Raw genomic sequence first — 23,246 nt, 5'->3', positions numbered from 1 at the left:
TTATATTTTCAAATATTTTACATGAACGATACTACTTGGTTTGTATTCATTGCATTCAGTAGCCTGTCAAGGTTGAAGTTTTAGTATTTGTATAAAAATTGCTACAGTCTAAATTAATACCTATTATATGATATTACACAGGCAAGCATTATTGCTTCAGCAACATCAGTGCATTGAGCTCAATAGAGTTGGGCATTTTCAGCATTATAAATGACAGTTACTTAGAAAATAGATGACTTCTTACAATACCCATTTAATTGTATTCAACTTGTTTTCATTTCAACACAAAACCCAATACTGCATAAATTCACGTCATTATTTGATATGTAATTTTTGCTCACGATATAATGCCACCGAGTCCACCGTGGATTTCTAACACCACCTCAATACAAAACAGCAGCGCGCGGATTGCGGAAAAGATTATGGAAACTTTTTCAAATTTCGGTTGTTTTGGCTAAAATTTTATAATTTTGAGTTGCATTTTCAGATTCTATGTGAAATTCTGCTACAAACACTACGTTTCAGCACTAAAACCATCCCCGTGGAACAGAACAGTAACCGTTTATACATTTCAAAAACCAATTACAACTCGGCAAGGCAAAATTTCAAAATTCTAAGAATACTTAGTTGTGATAAATTTGATTTCGAAAACTTAAGTGTTTTTGGTTTTTCGAAAATCAGTCTAGTTTTTGAATAATTGATCAAAAACGCGATTCACGCACGCCGCTACATTTCACCTTAAATGACGATTTACAATATTTAGCACACTTTACCCTATAACTCCGAAACCGGAGGTCGGATCCGGATGAATATATCAAATATATGACAAAGAGAAATGAATACGGCAAGATGAAAAGGGTAAAAAATCTAAAAATCCGACAGAGTCAGAACGGTAAAAATGAATAGTTTAGTGTTCTCATCCTTTATGAACAAGATCTGCTATGAAGGATATCCATCATTACAATGGCTTGCATAAATACTGACTCTTAGGAAATCTATTGTCTTCTAGTCACATCTCGTTTTGGCCCTGTATACAATGATATGCAGATCATAGTCAGGAGCAGAGCTGATATCCGCCACTATCATTTAGCAACATTGTACAATAAAGATTGAATAACTTAATAAAGAAAACTAAAAAAAAGTCGCCTGTATTTGACTGAGTATCACAGTATCTCATTTGATCTCATATGACAAATTGCAACTCTGGTCAGAAGGTTAGGCAAGAACAAATTGGGATGGAAGGACGACCCAGTGCTATAGATGGTAGTCCTGCTACAATAGGTGGGAAATAAATACATACATAAAATATAGGAGCATTTTAGCTACAAATTGAATGACTAAAATTACCATCTTAAACAACTTGCTGCAATGTGTCTCCCTTATATTAGTCAATTCAAAATACTCATGGTTTATAACCATACATAGTTTGTGCCTGTTTCACTAACAAACAAAACGTATCGTAAGCCCACTGCATTCAATTAATGGAATTATACCGTATTTCTATGTGTTGATTTTGCGATGATTCGTTCAATTCATACGGTTGAATTTCTGTTCGCGTCATTTTGAACTGAATGCGTTCTGAGATTCTGAGATATTTGTGGTTTTCTCATATTACTGAAAATTTTATCATAAATTGTCGTACTGGCCGATGGTGGCAGTTACAAGGCTCCACACTTTCCATACCGGACGAACTATGAATAATGAAAACTAGTAACGAAGGGCGAAACCCTCCAGCAAATAACTCAGGCGACAGATTCCTATACGGTTACTAGTTTGCTACGAAAGATACGAGTATCATCTATTACAAATCCACCATAGAATTTGACACTTGGGCAGGAAATGTGCTTCACCCGGTAACCAGTCAATCATTGGGCCGTGCGTCTGTCTCGTGTCGGTATTTTGTAATGTAACTGCTTCTGTGTTTTCAATGTCTTCGTTAATGAATTAGCATTAGTGAAGAACTGAGTGAAAATAACGAATGTCAGTGAAAGTAGCAAACATTCTACAATGCACACTAAGAGAGAGCTACATTTAACATGCAATCAAACTACTAGGTGTGCAGACATTAAAAGATGTTGTTCAGTGGTGACAAAGAGGACATGATAATCCATGATCCAATAAACTTATAAAACCGATACACTGAAGAAGGATGCAAATAACATTCCGAAATACGTATCTGTATTATATCGTTTGATACACTTTTGTGAAAATAGTGACTGTGAAAATAGTGACGTTGTGAGAGCGTAATGACATGACATAGTGGAATTAAACGGTACAACAACAGTACTATTAGTGAGAAATATTGAATTAATACACATTGCAATCTATGCACACATACATACCACCAATCATGGAAGATTTGATTAACATATTTCATTTCTTCCACACTGGTAAAGTTGGAAAAATTTAGGTCAATGCAAACCTTCCCCGATCTGAGAGTGTATTTACATTTGATCGAATCAGTTTCTTCGTCATTGCCATGTGCATAACATCGGTGCCGGTACCGAACCGGATCGGAAAGGTTTAAAAACGATCAATCTCGGTATGGTTCGACTGTGTCCAACTTCCTTACCTTATAAGAAGTGCAAATTGACTCCCACCTCCAAGCGGGGGTACGCGCCCTGTAGCTCATCATTCAAAAACTAGAGTCAAAATGTCTATAGATATAAATCTGATGGTTAGGTTTTTTTTTTCAAACAAACCCAATTCCTGTTCGAACGATATCGTCCGAAGTTGAACTCTGATCAATACAATCTTGTCTGAACTGAATCAACCATTCATTTGAATCTAAGTTTATCAAAATAGGTTCAGCAATCTCCGGAACCGGAAACAGGGGAACGATATAACTGAAGTAAAATTATTTGGGCAATTTCAATTTTATTCCGGTACCGGAAGTCGTATTCGACAGACATTTTTGGATCTCGCCGAGCTAAGGCTTTGGACCATCTCGCGAATTGTTTGAACTTTTAGCTAAAATTTAACGGTCAACAGTTATTTTGTCATTACCAAAAATATCCCTGTTCGGAAGCATGGTTATTTTTGACAGTTCGATAGTTGTTTCTCGATACTGAAAAAAAAACTCTATCAGATCTTTAATGAAAATTTCTTCTGAGATTGTAGGACGGAAATGATGAAAAACCATCACGTTTTTCACGTTAAAACCAGATTTAATTTCATTACATTGTTGATCAATTCTAGACTTTCCTGGAGAACACTTCGCTTGGATCATCTATTCATACATTGTAGCACGTTTGTTTTTATGTTTTGGTGCATCGGCACTTCACAAATCATAACATATAAATATTTTATGAGCGAAAACGATATGAGCGCAATTATTCTCGGTTCTGAAACAGACCATCGCTATCCAACTATTGGAAATTCCTCAACGCGGATTTGTGGAATAAGCAAAGAAAGTAAACAAATCAACTTGTGCTATCGGTGATGGCTTTTTATCGCTCGCTACGAAAACAAATAACTTCAATTGTTCTTTCAGTCGCCACAGTCGAATGTCTTCTCCAAACAATTTTACGTACTTGCAAATTTAACCATGTGTCAAGACATCTAGAAATTTTACAATTTTTCATGAAATCAAATGAATCGAAAAACATAGACATATCCAGCCGAACCACAGCGTAGTTTCCTTCGTCCAAAAATATCACACTACGGTTCTATAGAAAATTTTGGAATTTCATCTGGATCCGACTTCCGATTTCGTAATTTAAAAACCTGTTTTAATCCACCTAGTGGAGTAATGATGCCTTTCTCGTTTTCATTGCCTCCTGTATATCACAGCAGAAATTCCCCAAAATACTACAATTTGAAAAAGTTCAGAAAATAGTTTTGAAGATTTCTGTTGCATAATGCTACGTTCGTACACTACATTTGAATTCAAGTTGGTGAAAAACTGTTTAATCATATTTGAGAAAGTGAAGTGAGCTACATTTTAGGGTAACAGAGGTATTTTGCTCCACTTTGAGATTGATTTTATTTCTGCCCACTTTGTAAAAATATCCATTAAATGTTGTAATAAAGAGGTAAGAAAGAGGTTTTTTCGCAATAGATAATTTAATGTGATTAGCTTCAAATTGATGCAACATGGGTTACTTAAAAGCGATTAAATCCATAAAGTTTGTTAGTTGGACCAAAATATATGAAGTGGCCAAAATATCTGTTACCCTATTACATTTGATTACTATTGTTGGTACTTCCGCAACCAAAAGCTAGATATCGGCATAGTGACATTCGGTTCATTCAACCATACACTAATATGACCTACAAATTTATTTACGATTCTCTATGAAGATTTGAATTTTGGAAAAAAACGTACCGGTAATCGGATTTGAATAATATTCAGCAGATCTTTTATGGGATTTTCAATGGTTGGTTTATTTGGTTACAGATTGTCATGGTCATCAAACCAGGGATATTAACTAGCAAATATAAAGAGGTGAAAAACAAAACTCTTGGAACTGTCATTTTTACACTAAGTACCCTACCTCCGGAAGCAGGGGTTTAAGCCGAATGAAAATTGAAAGTTTGTGGAAATCAGTTCAGCCATCTCCGAGAAAAGTGAGTGACATTATTTTCACATTTTTGGTGGGTAACACCCTGTAATTCCGTATCCGGGGACCGGATCCAAACGAAATTTATCAAGGGGAACGTGCCATTTGAGCCAATTTGTTCTGATTCTGAGTGACATTATTTTCATAATTTTGATACATATCACCCTGTAGCTCCGGAATCGGAAGTCGGATCCAAATGAAATTCAGGAACTTTGTATGGGGCTATGAGACCTTTCACTTGAATCTAAGTTTGTGAAAATCGGTTGAGCCATCTCCGGGAAAAAGGAGTGACATTTTTTTTACATTTTTAATGCATTATTTCCAAATTTTTGGTGCTTATCATCCTGTAATTCCGGAACCGAAGGTCGGATCCAAATGAAATTCAGGAACTTTGTATGGGACCAGCTCCGGAACCGGAAGTCGGATCCAAATGAAATTCAGGAACTTTGTATGGGACCATGAGACTTTTCATTTGAATCAAAGATTGTGAAAATCGGTTGAGCCATCTCTGAGAAAAGTGACATTTTTTTCACGTTTTTAATGCATTATTTCCAAATTTTTGGTGTAGATCACCCTGTAACTCCGGAACAGGAAGTCAGATCCAAATGAAATTCAGGAACTTTGTATGGGACCATGAGACTTTTCATTTGAATCAAAGATTGTGAAAATCGGTTGAGCCATCTCTGAGAAAAGTGACATTTTTTTCACATTTTTAATGCATTATTTCCAAATTTTTGGTGCATATCACCCTGTAACTCCGGAACAGGAAGTCAGATCCAAATGAAATTCAGGAACTTTGTATGGGACCAGCTCCGGAACCGGAAGTCGGATCCAAATGAAATTCAGGAACTTTGTATGGGACCATGAGACCTTTCATTTGAATCAAAGATTGTGAAAATCGGTTGAGCCATCTCTGAGAAAAGTGAGTGACATTTTTTTTCACATTTTTAATGCATTATTTCCAAATTTTTGGTGCATATCACCCTGTAACTCCGGAACAGGAAGTCAGATCCAAATGAAATTCAGGAACTTTGTATGGGACCAGCTCCGGAACCGGAAGTCGGATCCAAATGAAATTCAGGAACTTTGTATGGGACCATGAGACTTTTCATTTGAATCAAAGATTGTGAAAATCGGTTGAGCCATCTCTGAGAAAAGTGACATTTTTTTCACGTTTTTAATGCATTATTTCCAAATTTTTGGTGTAGATCACCCTGTAACTCCGGAACAGGAAGTCTGATCCAAATGAAATTCAGGAACTTTGTATGGGACCAAAACAACGATTTTTCACATAAAAATTCAACATTTTGTAGCTGTAAAACCTCCCCAAAGTAACAACAAACGAACATGTAGAAAGTGTGTGCAATATTTGAAAATAATTGGTGAAGTAGTTTTCGAATGACGATGGACACGGACACTCAAAACCTGATTTTGAGAAAAACGCGTTCAACTGTCTATAAAATCGAAGGAAAAAATTGTTCTAGCGGGTCTGCAGGGTCTAACACTTACGAAAAATCATATTTTTTCTTTTGTATTTTGTAATAATGAAACATTTCAAGAATGTTTTGTAAGGTTTTAATGTCAATCGACGTAGAAATATTAATCCTGTGCGCCGAACTTATGCTTCTTCGCAGAATGGGATAAGCACAGACCAAGGCCCATAACTTTCAGAGTTTCGTTCCAATAGGTTTCAAAATTTCACTGAATATGCTTGAAATGTTTTACTATAAGAAAATATAAAGAAAAAAAAAGTTTTTTAAAAAATGTTTGACCCTACCCGCCCCTCTAATCTAATACCGTTTTCGTTAATTGATCAGAGCAGCCCGAAAGCTGACCCAGAGTCGCCCAAACAACGTTTGATATGTTTGTTTTAGCAACCTGAGGTCGCTCTAGATCGGACTCCAATCGCGTAGTTTCGCTCTGAAAAATTTCTCGGGTCGCACCACGCATCCAGCCAAGTTTGTTTATTTTATCTTTTTTTCATGAGTTGTTGTTTTGGGCGCGTACCACGTGTTCGTTTTACTCGGAGTCCGAGTAGCCCGCGTCTAGGTTCAAAAACGAAAACGGTATAAGTTTGTAGAAATCGGCTCAGTCATCTCCGAGAAAATAGAGTGACACTTACACACACACACACACACACACACACACACACACACACACACACACACACACACACACACACACACACACACACACACACACACACACACACACACACAGTCCAAGGGCTTAACGACCCCTCCCCATGGCCACTGCGAGTTCGGGGGCCTGCCTAGGATGTGGTGGGGTTCGGCAGTGGGCTCTGTTGAACTTCTATAAAAAGCTGCATGTATCCGCAAGTAGGCCCTAGCAAAGCGACTGTGTACCGCTCAAAGCACACAAGCCCAGCAGGAGTGCCAACCGGCACATCAGGTTCGATACCAGTAAGACCCTGATTATTATATACTGGCCACGGCGAACAACAACGGACATGATGCGGATAACGGATCGGATGACGATGATGGGCTGACATTCGTGCTGTTCTGTTCCCTGAGTAAGGAAGGGTGATACCGACTTGAAACGGCGAGCGGGCCAACAGTACGTCTGCCTCCGTCCCGTTAAAACCTTGGCAGGCCTCCGGGTACGTTCAATACTCGCACCAATTAAGGTGGGTAGTAGGCCCAGTTGAGAGCACTCCTGGCTTACGCTGATCCGGCTCTGGACACGAACCCTATGAAGGTACGTGTTCAACCCTCGCTAGGCCTCCCTGCTCGCAAAGATAACCTAGGGATCATAAGCGACTACTACAACGAGTGGAGATAGCGGCCCGGAGTGGGGACCCTAAAGAATGGAAGTAATCGAAATCGAAGTTGAGAAAGAAGTGACAAATCCGTTTGTCAAGAGTGGCTTGGTGAGGACACCGCCGCCGCAAACCCAGCAGGTGCAAAAGCAACACACGAACGAGCAGCAGGCTCAGCAGCAGGGTCAGCAGCAGTATAGCGCGTGGACGAAACCACCACAACCACCGAGGGTAGAGGCAGCGAAAAAGTTGGTGGACGAGCTGCACGAATATGTGGATAAGAGAAGTAACGTGCACAAAGACATCAAGGCGTTGGTGATTAAGCTCCAAGGCGCTCTTGGCTCTGCTGTAAAGGAGTGGAAAAACGTAGTGCAGAGAGCAGAAGCTGGGGAGAAGGAGTTGTTAGCGGCGAAAACTGCTTTAGAGGCACGTCGCGCAGCGCAAATGCAAAGGGCAGAAGCCGACACAGTTACGAGGGAGGTCAACACGGCGAGTAGTGTTCCCCCTGGGGTGCAGTCCACGCCCTTCTTCACACCAAAGAGGCCAAGGGCATCGCCTGGAGATGTTAGACCAGGTGGTCCCAAGAGACACAAGGATGCCCGTGTCACTGGAGCTAAACTACCACCAGAAGCAACCGACGCGGTAAACAGCCGCACTGAATGGCAGGTCGTCGGCAAAAAAAAGGAGAAAGCGAGCAAAAAAAAACCCGCCCAAAAAACGTAAGGTCGTCAGGACGAGGAATAAGAGCGAGGCTCTCATCGTCAAAGCGAGCGACGACTCGTACGCCGAAGTCCTACGCGCTATGCGGATGAACCCGGATCTTAAGGAGCTAGGGGAAGACGTGCAAAAGGTCAGGCGCACTCGTAATGGTGAGATGCTTCTCGAGCTGAAAAGAAACCCCAAAGCAGGCAGCATCTCGTACAAGGAGCTTACCGAGAAAGCCCTCGGAAACAAGGTGGAAGTAAGAGCCTTGTGCCCGGAAGCGACTCTCCGGTGTAAAGATCTGGACGAGATTACTACGGAGGAGGAGGTAAAATTAGCCCTGAAGGAGCAATGCGAGCTAGGAGAGGTCCAGATGACCATCCGTATCAGGAATGGACCTGACGGCACCAAGGTAGCCTTAATTAAGCTGCCAGTAGATGCAGCTAATAAAGCGTTGAAAGTGGAGAAAATATGTGTGGGTTGGTCTGTGTGTCCACTGAGCGTTTCCCAGCCACCGGACGTGTGCTTCAAGTGTCTGGGTTTTGGTCACTTCGCACGGAACTGGCAAGGGCCGGATAGGAGCAAACTATGCAGAAGGTGTGGCGAGGAAGGTCACAAGGCAAAGGATTGCACGAAGCCTCCGAAATGCCTAATTTGCGCTGCCACGGGGGATAACAAACATCCTACAGGCGGTAGCAGATGCCCGGCCTTCAAACGAGCGAGTGCAACGAAGTCCCAGTGGAGGTAGTGCAAATTAACCTCAACCACTGTGATACGGCACAACATCTTCTGCGGCAATCTGTTGCGGAACATAGATGCGATGTTGCGATAATTTCGGAGCCATACCAAATTCCACCCGGAGATGGAAACTGGACATCAGACGGAGCCAAAACAGCAGCGATATGGGCAGTGGGAAAATACCCCATTCAAGAAGTGGTGCACTGCGCAGATGAAGGGTTTGTTATAGCCAAAATCAACGGAGTCTTTATATGTAGTTGTTATGCACCTCCACGATGGACGATCGAACAGTTCAACCGGATGTTGGACAAACTAACGGAAGAGCTAACCGACCGAAGACCAGTAGTAGTAGCTGGTGACTTCAATGCCTGGGCGGTCGAATGGGGCAGCCGCCTCACGAACTCAAGGGGAAGCAGTCTTCTGGAGGCCCTAGCTAAGCTGAACGTAGATCTTGCCAACGACGGTACCACTACCACCTACCGTAAGGATGGTAGAGAGTCCATCATAGATGTCACTTTCTGCAGCCCGGGTATGATAAGGAGCATGCACTGGAGAGTGTGCGAAGAATACACCCACAGCGATCACCAAGCGATCCGGTATTGTGTTGGACGCGACTCGCAGGTGGAATCAAGCAGAACGCAGTTTGGTGAGCGAAAGTGGAAAACAGCGAACTTTAACAAGGACGTATTTGTGGAAGCACTGAGGCTCGAGCGCAACACAATAAACCTCAGCGCGGAAGAGCTGACTGCAACACTATCACGTGCGTGTGACGCAACCATGCCTAGAATGGGAAAACCCAGAAATGGGCGACGTCCGGCGTACTGGTGGAATTCGACGATCGCTGACCTGCGGACACGTTGTCTACATGCCAGGAGAAGGATGCAGAGAGCTAGAAACAGCGGCGAAAGGGAGGAAAGAAGGTTGCCCTATAGAATAGCAAGAGCCGCACTCAACAAGGCAATCAGGCTCAGCAAGAAAGAGTGTTTAGAAGAGCTGAACAACAACGCCAACGAGAATCCGTGGGGTAATGCCTATAAGATGGCCATGGCAAAGATGAAAGGTCCAGCAGTTCCACCGGATAGGTGCCCGGAAAGGATGAAAACTATTATCGAGACCCTGTTCCCGAAGCATGAGCCTACGATATGGCCGCCAGTACTGTACGACGTACAGGATGTCCGCGGCGACGAAATCCGAGTATCAAACGAGGAGCTGATTGCTGTAGCGAAAGCCTTACCGGTGAGGAAGGCTCCAGGCCCGGACGGGGTTCCAAATGTGGCCCTTAAAGCTGCGATTCTGGAGAATCCAGACATGTTCAGGACTACATTCCAAAAATGCATGGAGGATGGTAGTTTCCCTGACATCTGGAAGCGGCAGAAGCTGGTGCTGCTACCAAAGCCAGGCAAACCACCCGGCGATCCGTCAGCATATAGGCCTATATGCTTGTTGGACACAGTCGGAAAACTGCTGGAGAGAGTGATCCTTAACAGGCTCACGAAGTACACTGAGAGCGAGAACGGTCTGTCGAACATGCAGTTCGGATTCCGGAAAGGCAGGTCCACTGTAGAAGCCATACGAGTGGTCATGGAAACCATGGAAAAGGCCCAGAAGCAGCAGAAAAGGGGAAACCGCTACTGTGCGGTGGTCACATTGGACGTGAAAAACGCTTTCAACAGTGCCAGCTGGGTAGAAATAGCCGACTCTCTGCACAGGTTGAGGATACCAGAGTACCTATGTCAGATTCTGAAAAGTTATTTTCAGAACCGGACGCTGATATACGAGACAGACGCCGGATACGTAAATATGTCTGTCACGGCTGGCGTTCCACAGGGATCCATACTGGGTCCCACGTTGTGGAACATTATGTACGACGAAGTGCTGAAGCTAAATCTGCCCAGGGGAGTTAGGATTGTCGGCTTTGCGGATGATGTGGCGCTCCTAGTAATCGGCGAGTCTCGAGAAGAGGTGGAGGTTCTCGCCATGGAGGCAGTAGACGTCGTTGAGAATTGGATGCGGGAAAAGAAGCTTGTGCTGGCACATGAAAAGACTGAAATGGTCATCATCAGCAACCGAAAGGCGGTGCAACATGCGAGCATCTCGGTCGGTGAATGCATCATCAATTCGAAGCGTGAGGTCAAGCATCTGGGCGCTATACTGGACGATCGACTGAACTTTAATAGTCACGTTGACTACATATGCAAGAAGGCAATGAAGGTGATATTGGCGTTATCTCGGATTATGCCCAATCATTCCGCGATTGTCAGTAGCAAGAGGAGGTTACTGGCGAGCGTGTCATCATCGATCGTACGATACGCAGCTCCAGCGTGGTCGATGGCATTGACAACAGCAAGGAACCGAGCCCAGTTGAACCGCACTTTCAGACTGATGGCAATGCGCGTGACAAGTTCGTACCGAACAATATCGTCAGACGCTGTGCACGTGATAGCCGGAATGATCCCCATCTGTCTGCTACTGGAAGAGGATAGCCTATGCTACAGGGATCAAGGCACAGGAAGAGCCCGGAGCAGAGAGAGAGCCAATACGCTCACTAAATGGCAACAGCAGTGGGACAACGCGGAGAAGGGAAGGTGGACGCATCGATTAATTCCTAACCTGTCGGTTTGGACAACCCGAGTGCACGGCGAGGTAAACTTTCAACTGACGCAATTCCTGTCTGGACATGGCTGTTTTAAGCAATATTTGCACAGATTTGGCCACGCAAGGTCGCCGTTGTGTGTTGAGTGCCAGGAAACAGAAGAAACGCCGGAGCACGTAATATTCAGCTGTCCACGGTTTATCCAACCGCGTAGCGAAATGACTGCCATCGTTGGCGCCGATGTCAGTGTGGAGAACATCGTTCAAAGGATGTGCAGTGACGAAGGAAAATGGAACGCGGTGAACCGGACAGTTGTTCAGATTATGTCCACACTGCAGAGGAGTTGGCGAGAAGAGCAGCGTCAAATGACCTAGGTCCAAAGACGAAAAATGCCGGACTGTTTTCGGCACCCTAAGAAGACGGACGAAGCGTGTGGAATGTGGCTCGGTTTTCTGGACAGGTTTCTTCGCCGGGAAACTCTCCGTCGGGTAGGCTAGACCTACCACCGTGGGCTAGTTGAGTAGGCTCGTCGTAAACCGATTTCGGAACGTCGGTTTCGAGAGAACTTCCAGCGTCGGGAAACTCTCTGTCGCGGTAGGCTAGATCCTTCGGCGGGGACTAGTCGAGTAGCCACCACAACACCGACTTGTGTCGTCGGGGCGCCAGCCAACCAGAAGCTATGCTCCAACTGGAATCGCTGGACCGACCTCGGCACTCTCTCGTGTGTCCCGAGCGGTGCAACAGGGTACTCGGTGTCGGGAGAGCCTCTTTCGCCGGGGAACTCTCCGTCGGTGTAGTCTAGATCTTTCATCGGGGACTAGACGAGTAGATCGTGGCGTAGCACCGTTAAGATAGTCGGGGCACCAGTGAACCGGAAGCCATCCTCCAACCGGCATCACTGGATCGACCCAGGCATCCTTACGGTCGGGCCGTAGACGGGTATCGAAAACGTCGGTTTCGGGAGAACTTCCATCGTCGGGGAACTCTCTGTCGGTGTAGGCTAGATCCATCACCGGGGACTAGTCGAGCAGACGCCACAACACCGATTCGAGTCGTCGGGGCATCAGCGAACCGGACGCCATGCTCCAACCGGAATCGCAGAGCAGACCTCGGCACTCCTTCGGGTGTCCCGCGTGGCGTAAAAGGGGAAACTCTCAGTCGGTGTAGGCTAGATCCATCGTCGGGGATCAGTTGAGTAGTGCGGTGCGACGTAGGGATAAAGATAGAAACTCAGGAGCTCATTTTCTCCCAAACGAAGAAGTGCATGAGCACAGCCGAGATGTATATAGAGAGCAGGAGCTCATTTTCTCCCAAACGAAGAAGTGCATGAGCACAGCCTCCCCCGAAGTATTGAGCTTAGCTTAGTTCCGGGGGGATCAAGGCAAGATGTCCAAGGTGTTTTAGTGGGTAAGGTTCAGCCAGTCCCACTCGCTGGTTCACAATAGCGGTAGCTTGACAACTACTGAGCGCGTGAACTGGGAAAGTACATAAGTAGGTATTTCACCTTGTAAAAAAAAAAAAAAAAAAAAAAAAAACACACACACACACACACACACACACTAAGTGCCCACAGGTTCATATCTCATGCCTTCCCGTGTGTTTATGATGATATTTTGTATGTAATAACTTATTTGTCATTTTGAAATGAAACAGATCAATTATTCCGGTTTGACGACCTATTGTTTAAGTTTATTTAAACCATTTAGTATGCTACATCATTCATCAATCAACATTTTTCATATCATCTGAATACATTTTTTCTCTGTTCCCGAGTACGCCATATGATACCACAAAATACATATTAGTAACTATTTGGGTATAAATAATCTTTCTATTCTTATTATTCATGTTTTATGTAGGGGCGTCAATAGAAAAAATAATCAGTTTTCTGCAAATCATACTGTGACTGATTCTGCCGACTAGGATTGGATACGATTGATAAGGAAAAGAACATTAGATGCGAACTAAAATGATGGTAAGATCGGAGTACGTTAATTGTGTATACAAAACTGTACAACGTAACCTGAATTCGTGTCGATTGCTGGCCATATACATAGAATCGAGTCTTTCTGTAATTCTTGAATTCATTTACTGTAAACAGTGCATAGAGACGGGAGTGGTTAATGGAACAGTGATCTCAGAACACGATTTGCTTTGTACATGGAAAGAGTCATCGGAAATCAATTGAGCTAACACCTTCCAGTTCCAGTCCTGGACTACAGTTATTTGTTTGTATCAGTAAATACATGGGAACATCTTTTTTCCTGTAAACCGTTGAAAGGTAGTGTTGCTTTAGATAGGTGATACACACAAAACATACAAGCAGTCAACGGTTAAAATTTCAAACTACATTAAATCCATAAATCTCGGTTAATTTTTCCAAAGGGCGTATAAGCAAGTGACAGTTTCTCTTTGTTTACTTTCTCTTCTATTAATTACCAAGCGGTTTCCACGTTTATCACTCAACTCTTTGCATGAAATAATACCCGAAACTTTAGACTTTCAAACAGAACAGTGATACCAAAGAAAATCTTTTTAATCACATCATTATAATCGAAAGAGAGAGTGATTAAAGAGAAACTGTCACTTGCTTATACGCCCTTCTGAAAAATTAACCGAGAAATATCCTTTGTTTATTCACTACTGCACTCTACAATAAATGTTTCTGAGCTCCAAATTTGTTTCTGTATCGTAAAATTATTCTTCCAAGTCTGGGAATGTCCCGATATAACTTTATATTTGCTTATAAAAATAGATAAAAATATCCGAACTCAATATGTGTCAAAAATGCATCCAATCCAAAGAATAGAACATATATATCTAATTAATAACCAGTTCGGTAACAATTTATTTTCATCGTCGCAAAAACATAGTTACCAAATCAAACACGTAATTTATTTTATTTTTCATTTTGATAAAGACAGCTACGTACAACTTGAGCTGGCTATTAGTAATTCCTTATACAAATTTCTCTTTTGATCCATCTATCAATAATGCACTTCTCAAACGTTCGAGCATTCGCCAAACAACTCCATAAACAGCTACTTAAAATCAAGACATGGTACCGGAGCAACTTTCGATGATGATAGTTCTGAACTAGTAAATGAACACAATTTGAATGACATTTAGAAATTTTCATATGAGATGCATTCATCAATTTGTGATACTGAGAGACTGAATGCAATCAAATTCAAATACAACTTATGAATATATTGCATCATCCATTTGAATCGGAGTTAGGAATGTCGGATAATCGATCGATTAACCGAATAATCGAAAAATAATAATAACAATCACCTAAAATTACAACGAATAACTTGAAAAAAAACATTTTCGGTTATTGAAGAATCGAAAAATTCAAAAAATATGACATCCAATACTCGGAGTTCGATTACATACTAAAACACTTTTTATTCGGGAGAGACTGAAAACCAACGTGAATAAAAATAAAGGTTTATTTCGTTTATTTAGATAATGCCCTACTTCTCGTTTTCAAATAAATATTTATTCCGCTCTTCAAATTGCAGTAATACTCTAGTGCGGGTGGGTCAGTAATCATCACTTATTCGGATTAACTTTTCACCACTAACAATCCGTTTTCCTCCGTGGATTTAGTTATTGACAATATGAAAAGTAAAATAAAGTCATTTCTTTAACACAACACATTTTATTTTAACTAAATTATCCGTGATGTCTTAGCCAGACGAAAACTTACAAAATAATTTCAAATTCTTCGCATTTCCAGATCGTTTAATCCAAACATTGTAAAAGTCATGCAATAGCTACCGCATATGATCAGAACAACAACATGATTCCTTTGTTTTCAAACGAATTTTCTTAAGCGCGCTTGCATTGGTCATTTATGTATATATTGTAGTTTCGTCAGTCTTATCATAAAGCTTATCAATACTTCGAACGCAAAGCAAAAATGTTTGCACAGAAACTGCATTCGGTGCGTTTTGCCTTTCTCTATATTTACTTTTACACTTACCTTGCAAATCCGGACATTCAATTTGTTTACACAGGACTCGCATCCCAAATGCTTGGCGCTGCATTCGTAGACCTCCTCGTCCGGAATCTTTCGGCACAGAATACACTTGAGTTTGTCCAGATCCATTCTAATTCCTGATCACGACTGTCCATACACTTCTAAAAGTTGCGCGCACTCAACGGTTTCAAATCACGCCTTTACTGCACTACTCATGCTTGAGTCGCAAAACGATAATGAATGAACTCTCTTAGCCTGTCACGTTAGTGACACAGCAAAGAAAAAAAATGAATGAACTCCCGCTTCCTTTTCAGATGTTTATTTTGTTCGTCTGTCAATATCTCACCCACACACTGAAGGATCCTTTGGAAATTGTTTTGAGGGGCTAGTTGATGGAAAACGAATGAATGGAAACTTTTCATGAATCACGAGCGAGTCGATCGCGTATTGAAATATATAAGTTACTAATTATAAATTGTGGCAATACTAGCTTAGTACCTGGATTGGTTGAAACTATCCTGCAGAAGGAATGAGTTGATTGAAAACTTTGTTATATGGGTGCTGGTATCAGGTTCCGTTTTATGATTCTTGCATTGTGAGCTATTGAAATAGGTAAATATCAATATTTGTACATGAAAGATTTTTCGTTACCATCAAATCCGCGTGAAGAGAGAAGTTACATTCTTATCACTACACGGTGAAAATCAAGTGAAGTAAATGTAGGTCTTTATCACGAAAGTCGCTTCAGAGAAAAAAGTGCTTAGGGCATATTCAGTAGTGTTTTAGTTCTAGATGCATAATTTATACCAGTTACAAAATTGAAATCTGGATTTTATAACAAGAAAAACTGGCAGCCCCAGCAGTGTTTTACTCGTGTTTCAAATATACAAAAAATAGAACGGCATCGTAGACCAGTTTTAAATTTGACAGAAGAACTAGTCGAATAAATAAAACTAGAACGGCCTGCTGAGGACACGATTGTTCCAGTATCTGTTCTATTATAGATCTTCCATATAGAACTTTTAACTGCTGAATTTGCTCTTGGATGAGCTCATTGTTGTTATGAACATCACTTCACGAAATTTTTATGGAAAAAGATTTTTTTTCAATTTTGATGATGATTCGTGATTCTGATAATAGGTAGAATCAAGTGAAGTGATATGTGAGTGAAGTGAAAAAAGAAAGCAAATACAAATTATAACACGAAATACTTCGACAAAATTTTCGAGGACACATATTTCAATACTATTTATATTTGATAAAAGTTGAAGTGAGGTCGAACCCCGACCTGGTAGGATTCTTAGTGTCAGTAGGATCCATAGTACTAGCCATGCAATGATTCTGTACACTAAGAATCGACTGCGAAGTCTGTTGAAACAGAAAGGCCAAATTCCACGAAAAGAATGTAATGCCAAGTCTTTGCTTTGCTTGAAGTGAGACGGTAATAAAGGCAAAGATTGCATGAATAAATTCACTTAAGACGTTATAGAACTTCCGGTGCAAAAAAAGAAACCCGAAATGTCTCTCGAATAATATAGAAGATCGAACTGATTTTATTTCGATGAATAAAAATCCATCAAATAGGGCATGCTTTGTTATGGTTGGTAATGGTTGTGAATATATTTCTCCATATGTGCGCAATATGTGCGAAATTGTAGATTGTACGGTTCACGACTTTTTTGTAGTCATTTGCGGTTACCAGTGTACCACAAAAACCAATGAATCGGTTAATGTCAAGTCAAACGAATTCTACGTGATTGGCAATGATTTTTCCGCAAAATTCCAATTGCAAAAACAAGACAAGAAACACAAGAAAAAAAATTGTTAGAAAATGAACTCTTTTTTGTTGCACTAGCTATGCCAACTGGGAACATCTCCTTGAAATTTGGATCTAATCGATTCATTGATTTGGTTTCTATTCAGGTTTCACTGAACTGAGATATGTTTCATATAACAGTTTTAATATAACATAACTTCAGTTTAGAAATTGAAGCTTCAAACGGGTACTTCCCACTCAGCATATGGTCATTTTTATTGGTCGTTGAACGTGTGTTGAACGGCATATTGCACGAAATAATCGTTCAGTTTGCTGGAATGGTTTGTTGTTGTTTTTTCTCTTACAAAAATAGTGTGAAAATTAGGTGTTACCTTAACATAGAAAGAAAGTTTGTTGTTATTCTACGTGAAGTAGAAGTATTGTTGAACGAAAAAAATGGTACTCGGTTCAACGGTCTGTTTCAAAATCGGCAAACAAAGGTCCCTTGTTGGACTCCCGTTGAACGATTGATTGGACGTTCATTGGAGCAACGATCCAACGTATTGCACTAACGGCCCGCCGCATACAAGTTGATGGTTAAAAAATCTCTTTTACATTTAGAGAAATCGCGTAAGAAGTGTTCATATTTCCACATTATTGTCGGAATTATCCAATCCACGGGTGTTTAGTGTGGTTAATACTGGTGTGAGTGAGCCGGAGATACCCAGTGAATTTGATCGAGCCGCTTATAATTATTGAAGAAATATTTGAAACGAAAAATTATACAATGCCTGGAGAACAGTTAAGATAATCATAAAACTGTTCACGAAAATCTTCAACATATAATAAAACTGATTCTTGCATGTTTCATAAGTTCTAAAGTAATGAAATTCAAAGTGCTTTTTCCGCAGTGTATAATTATGAAATTCATAAATGTTTTTTCGTCAGCGAATCTTTCGCCTGGACTATTTTGACAGCCGGAATTAGGTTTTTTACCGTCACTGCTAACCTCAATCGGATGAACGCATTTTGACAGTTCAGCAGTACTGTTTGTAAACAGAAATTTCTTTTGTTTGTTTATTGACAAATTGGATCAGACCATTTACGGTCCGTATCGCCTAAATAAAGTTTTAAAACATTTGTTCACGATTGAATACGGTTCGTTTTTGATATTTATTAAATAAAAGTGACTAGTTGCAAAGTGTAAAGATGATTGTTTTAGATGTGTTCTTCAAATTTTTGTTTAATCTTGTTTGTAAACAGTACCGCTGAACTGTCAAGGATGAATACTTGTTCATTTGTGTCGTCACGATAAAAAACCTAATGCAGCCAGCCTTCCTTCTGACGAATCTTGAGACGAGGTAAATGAGATTGAAATATGGGTATGTTTAGTAGTGAGAAAACAATGTTATTGGCAATAACATTTTCCATAATTAGTATAAATGAAGGGCAATAACTTATTGTCTTTCATATGTACTTTCCATCGAAAAAATAAAATCAAGACGTTAAAAATGTAGAACCGATTCAAAACGGTTCTGCCAAATGCAGTGACATACCGACTTCAGTGAAAATAAAAAAAATATCGGTGACGACGAATTTGTGTTTGTGTTTGACGTCCGCTACACTGACGGCGAGCTGCACTGAAACGGTACGGTGCCGGATAGGCGTGAATGCGCGCATAGAAAACGAATGAAATAATATCAGTATCCGTGCACGGTGTCGTGCCGGCACTGAACCGGACCGGATATATGTGAATAGTCCTTAAATAACCGCTAGGCGAAATTCTCTGCCGGAAACGGTTGTTGCATTGTTGCCAGACTTTCTTCCAGAATTCCGGCAAAAATGACTGGCAGACATAGCCAGCCGTCTGAAAGGAAATCTGTCCGCCGCGTACAAATGGGCAATTGCTCAATGAGCTCACTTATTTTATGAATGTGTTAAGAGTTAAGCGATTTCAGCTAGAGGAATGGATGATGCTGACTAAGCTAAGTTTTTTAGTAATTTTCCAACGAGTTTCAACTGTTTATGCTGGAATTCTAAGGTTGTGAACCATTTAGCGGTTAATTTTAACTTTTGGTTGAAATCTGATACTCGAGCGGTTATTTTGATGTTGTCAAATTAACCCTGCTCGAGAGCATGGTTAATTTTGACAGATCGATGGTTATTTTCCGACATTGGAAAAAATCTTGCAACAAAAATTCTAATATTAATTCTTTAGTTGAAATTATTTCCAATGGAAAAAAAAACCCAAATACCCACTTGCACGCGGCGGGCAGATTTCCCTTCAGACGGCTGGCTATGTCTGCCAGCCCTTTCTGCCGGAATTCTGCCAGAATTCCGGCAAGAGTCTGGCAACAATGCAACAACCTTTTCCGGCAGAGAATCTCGCCTAGCGGTTATTCACGGTTCTTTTTCTGTCGGATTTTTGCCATACAAGATAGGCAGAACCGTTTTGAATCGGTTCTACATTTTTAGCGTCTTGGTTCTATTTTTTCAATAAAAAGTACATATGAAAGGCAATAAGTTATTGCCCTTCATATATACTAATTATGGAAAATGTTATTGTCAATAACATTGCTTTCTCACTACCAAACATATCCATAATTTAATCTCATTTACCTCGTCGTTTCTTGTATGTACATGCGAGATTAACGAATAATCAAATGAAGTCGAATAAAAAAAAATAAAAAAGAAGGAGGAGGGAAATAAACAAGACACCAGAATTCCTCACAAGCGGGTAACTTCCGTCCGTCGAACTTTGAAATGGGCCACAGTTTTAGTTAAATTTAACTACTTCACACAAAATAACCGCTCAAGTGTCAGATTTCAACCAAAAGATAAAATTAATCGCGAAATAGTTCACAGCCAAAGAAGAACTAGTTATATAGTAGTTCTGTACATCCAAAAAAATTGAAGATTCAAACTTATAGGGTAACAGAGGTATTTTGGCCCGCTTTAGGATCGATTTTATTTTGGCCCACTTTGTAAAAATATCCACCAAATGTTTTAATATCTTTGAAAAATCCTTCCGCAATAGGTAATTTAATGTGATTAGCTTCAAACTGATCCAACATGGGTTACCTAAGATCGATTGAATCCATATAGTTTGTTAGGTGGGCCAAAATATATGAAGTGGCCAAAATACCTCAGTTATAGGGTAACATTCAGTTACATAATTTTGTTTATTTAGGAATAAACTGAAAATCAGCACGAAAAAGTGCAAAATCTGGAAAGAATAAGAAGAAAACAAATTGAGAACTCAGCCCGCATCGTCTCATTCAATTCCGATTGATTTCTGAATCAACCGGTTGTAGGCGAAATTCATTCGGAATCGGTTGTTGCACATTGAATTCCGAATAAAAATTTATCGCCGATTCGGATATGATAAACCCACATTATCATATCCTAATCGACGTTGCAGTGAAAATATTTTTACAAGCAAAAGAACATTGTTATCGTTCATGAACGCAGCGGAACGCTTTGAAAGATTGAAATTTGAAATATGCAAAGGATTTTGAAAAAAAAGCTCGATCCTATATATCTGCTATCTGTGATTCAGTCAAGCAGTATATTATTAAAAATCCGAAACTTTCATTCCTTAAATTTATTCCGTGCGCATAATTCGAAAGTAGGAAAATGCTCGTACGTTTGAAAGATGAACCAACAATTCATCGAACAAGAATTTTGACAATTCGATATGATATCATTCAAGATATTACGGATATCAGAAGCAGAAATTATGATATGCGTTGACATCAAATTGTATGGAATATCAAGTGATATGGAACTTGATTTCATCGTATATCAATTATATCCGCATATAATTTGATATCAGCGCTAATGTGAACATACTATTATTTTAATTCCCAAGGAGTATGAATTAAATTCCAATTTGGAGTAAGGCGAATTAAGCAGAAATATGAAATCAGTGGGTAAATCAGGTTTTTAAGGTAACGGCCTTATAAATGAGATGAAATAGAGAGCCTTATCGACGACACGACCAGGCACTTCGAAGAAAAATCAGCATTAAAACTGTTCGCTAACGATTCACCGCCAGTTACCACAAATCTAGCGACCCCTTGTAAATGATAAAAATAATCTTCTCGAGCAACACTGTTTAAGTTGCTATGGACTAGTTACCAAGGAACCCCAAAACAAATAAACATGTTTAGAAAGCGGTGGAATAGTTCTATTAGTGTTAAACTTTGTCCAAATTATGCAGAAATGCATTTAAATGAACTCGATTTTCGGAATTTAATCGAAACTAAGGATGGAACCAACGAACGAGGACAATGATCTGCTTCCAGCGATTCATCCGTACACTTCAACTGCTAGCTTTTCTGGGCAGTAGGATTTGGTGTAATATACCGGTGTCAAAATTGTTTTGTGTCGGTTGATTGCGCAGAAGTGGAAACAGTATTTCACCTTGTTGGCCACTATTCGAGGATTACTAGTGGAATTCCACAAAGAAATCATTTTACCGTACGTTATACAGGTACCGCAGAGCACTAGCTTCGCTCAGCTCGTTGTCGGTCATTTCCATGTCTTCCTTCTCACACAACGGTTTCAAGTCAAGACCTGAATTTTGAACTTGGCTTTATAGAAGACATAACTCATACTCCTCATTTTTTACATTCCTCTCGAGTCAGGTAAATCCATTAAAATGTTCCGTAATATAATAACCGATCTGAAATTTATTTTGTTTACATTCATCTTGCCTTCGATATGCAGTAACCAAGGATATGGTGACTGTTATTCAAAATCAATAAATATATCAACTTGTGCTGCCAGTTTAAAAAAATTCACTAGCGTTTTGGATTTGACATTTTCAGTTACTGAGGGGTAGTTAAATTTACGATACAGTTTTGATAGACGAGTGGCAGGTCGTGTCGTCGGCCTTATCCTATTTAAATAGTTCCCTCTTAGAAAAAACGTTCAACGGTGGTCCTTCATTGGTCCAATACGTTGGATCATTGATCCAATGAAAGTCCAATCAATCGTTCAACGGGAGGCCAACACGGGGCCTTCGTTTGCCGATTTTGAAACAGACCGTTGTACCAAATGCCTTTTTTTCGTTCAACAAACCCGGCAGACAGAGGTCCATTGTTGATCCATTTTTAATATGAGGAGTTGAAGCCCCGTTGGACTAGTTTTACTGCAGAATTTCTGAAGTTTTTTCCACTTATTTGTTTAAACTAACTCTACATACCTGCACAATACTTCTACTTCACGCACACTCAAAAAATAAATCACTTGAGTTTCATGGGATTATTCACGTGAATGCATTGTTTACCTTATTTTTGCTACTTTACGTGATTCCTATATATAACAAATGGGATTCCTGTGCAAGTTATATGATTTGCCCATAATTTTTATGTGGTGAAACACATGCTGGGAAGTTAAGTGAATTTCCTGTATGAAAAAAATCAAAATCAAAATGGCTGACAATCTGCTTGCCGAATTGGATATTCTGCTTCTCTTGTTGGAAGATTTTGAACGAAAGTAGAACATTTAAATATATTTGTAATGTTTACAATTTAGGTTTCTCTTTTTAGCGATAGAACATTAGCTAATTTAAACTCCTAGTGTTTGCTACAGGATATTTTCTGGACAAGTCAGAGTACTTTCATGAAATAAATAAATGAAAAAAAAGCAGAAGATGGCATGGACGAGGACTACCATTAATCAAACATCGAGCTCAGCGAATCGACCAAGGCTAAGAAAAATTTTATGATTTTCAAAAGGATTCCCATTCAAACGTTATTAGGAATGGCCAACCAGAAATATCGACCTTATATTATGTTCAATTATGGTGGGAGACTGTCTAAGTAAATAAATTACCAATGCATAGCTCTTTTTGATTATATTAGTTTGAAAGGTTTACGATTAATGTGTCATTTTCATGTGAATATTATGTGAATTTCCTGTGCTCAAAATAGATATTCGTCTCATGTAATCATTACGTGAGAATCAGTTGAAAATTACATGAAAGCACATAACCTCTACCTTACAAGTAATATATTATTTACGTGTTGAATAAGAAGCATGATATATGAATAGTCCGGTTCATTCTATCTACCTACCCAATAGAATGTACGTGAAAAGTTCTGTGGATGAGAATCATATAT

General features: G+C 40.2%; 1 protein-coding gene across 3 annotated transcripts in view; it reads right to left on the bottom strand.

Annotated features, from left to right (window-relative positions):
• LOC131438642 (E3 ubiquitin-protein ligase sina-like) overlaps positions 1 to 23,246 on the bottom strand; it is a 47,513-nt gene that overhangs the window by 23,074 nt on the left and 1,193 nt on the right. Inside the window, exons 2-3 of one of the 3 annotated variants that reach the window (XM_058608793.1) lie at positions 15,861 to 15,962; positions 15,366 to 15,747 (exon numbers count right to left, since the gene is read on the bottom strand). The exons of 1 other annotated variant lie outside the window; for it this stretch is intronic. In XM_058608793.1, coding sequence (XP_058464776.1) covers positions 15,366 to 15,491 — 126 coding nt within the window. In that variant the 5' untranslated portion in view covers positions 15,492 to 15,747; positions 15,861 to 15,962. Of the gene's footprint in view, positions 1 to 15,365; positions 15,777 to 15,860; positions 16,364 to 23,246 lie in introns of those variants that run through there. One more of the 3 variants, XM_058608792.1, reaches the window with a different exon arrangement.

The sequence above is a fragment of the Malaya genurostris genome, chromosome 3 (assembly GCF_030247185.1).
Source record: "Malaya genurostris strain Urasoe2022 chromosome 3, Malgen_1.1, whole genome shotgun sequence".
NCBI lineage: Eukaryota > Metazoa > Arthropoda > Insecta > Diptera > Culicidae > Malaya > Malaya genurostris.
Note: the sequence above shows the minus strand (reverse complement) of the source record. Positions and strands in the feature narration are given on the sequence as shown.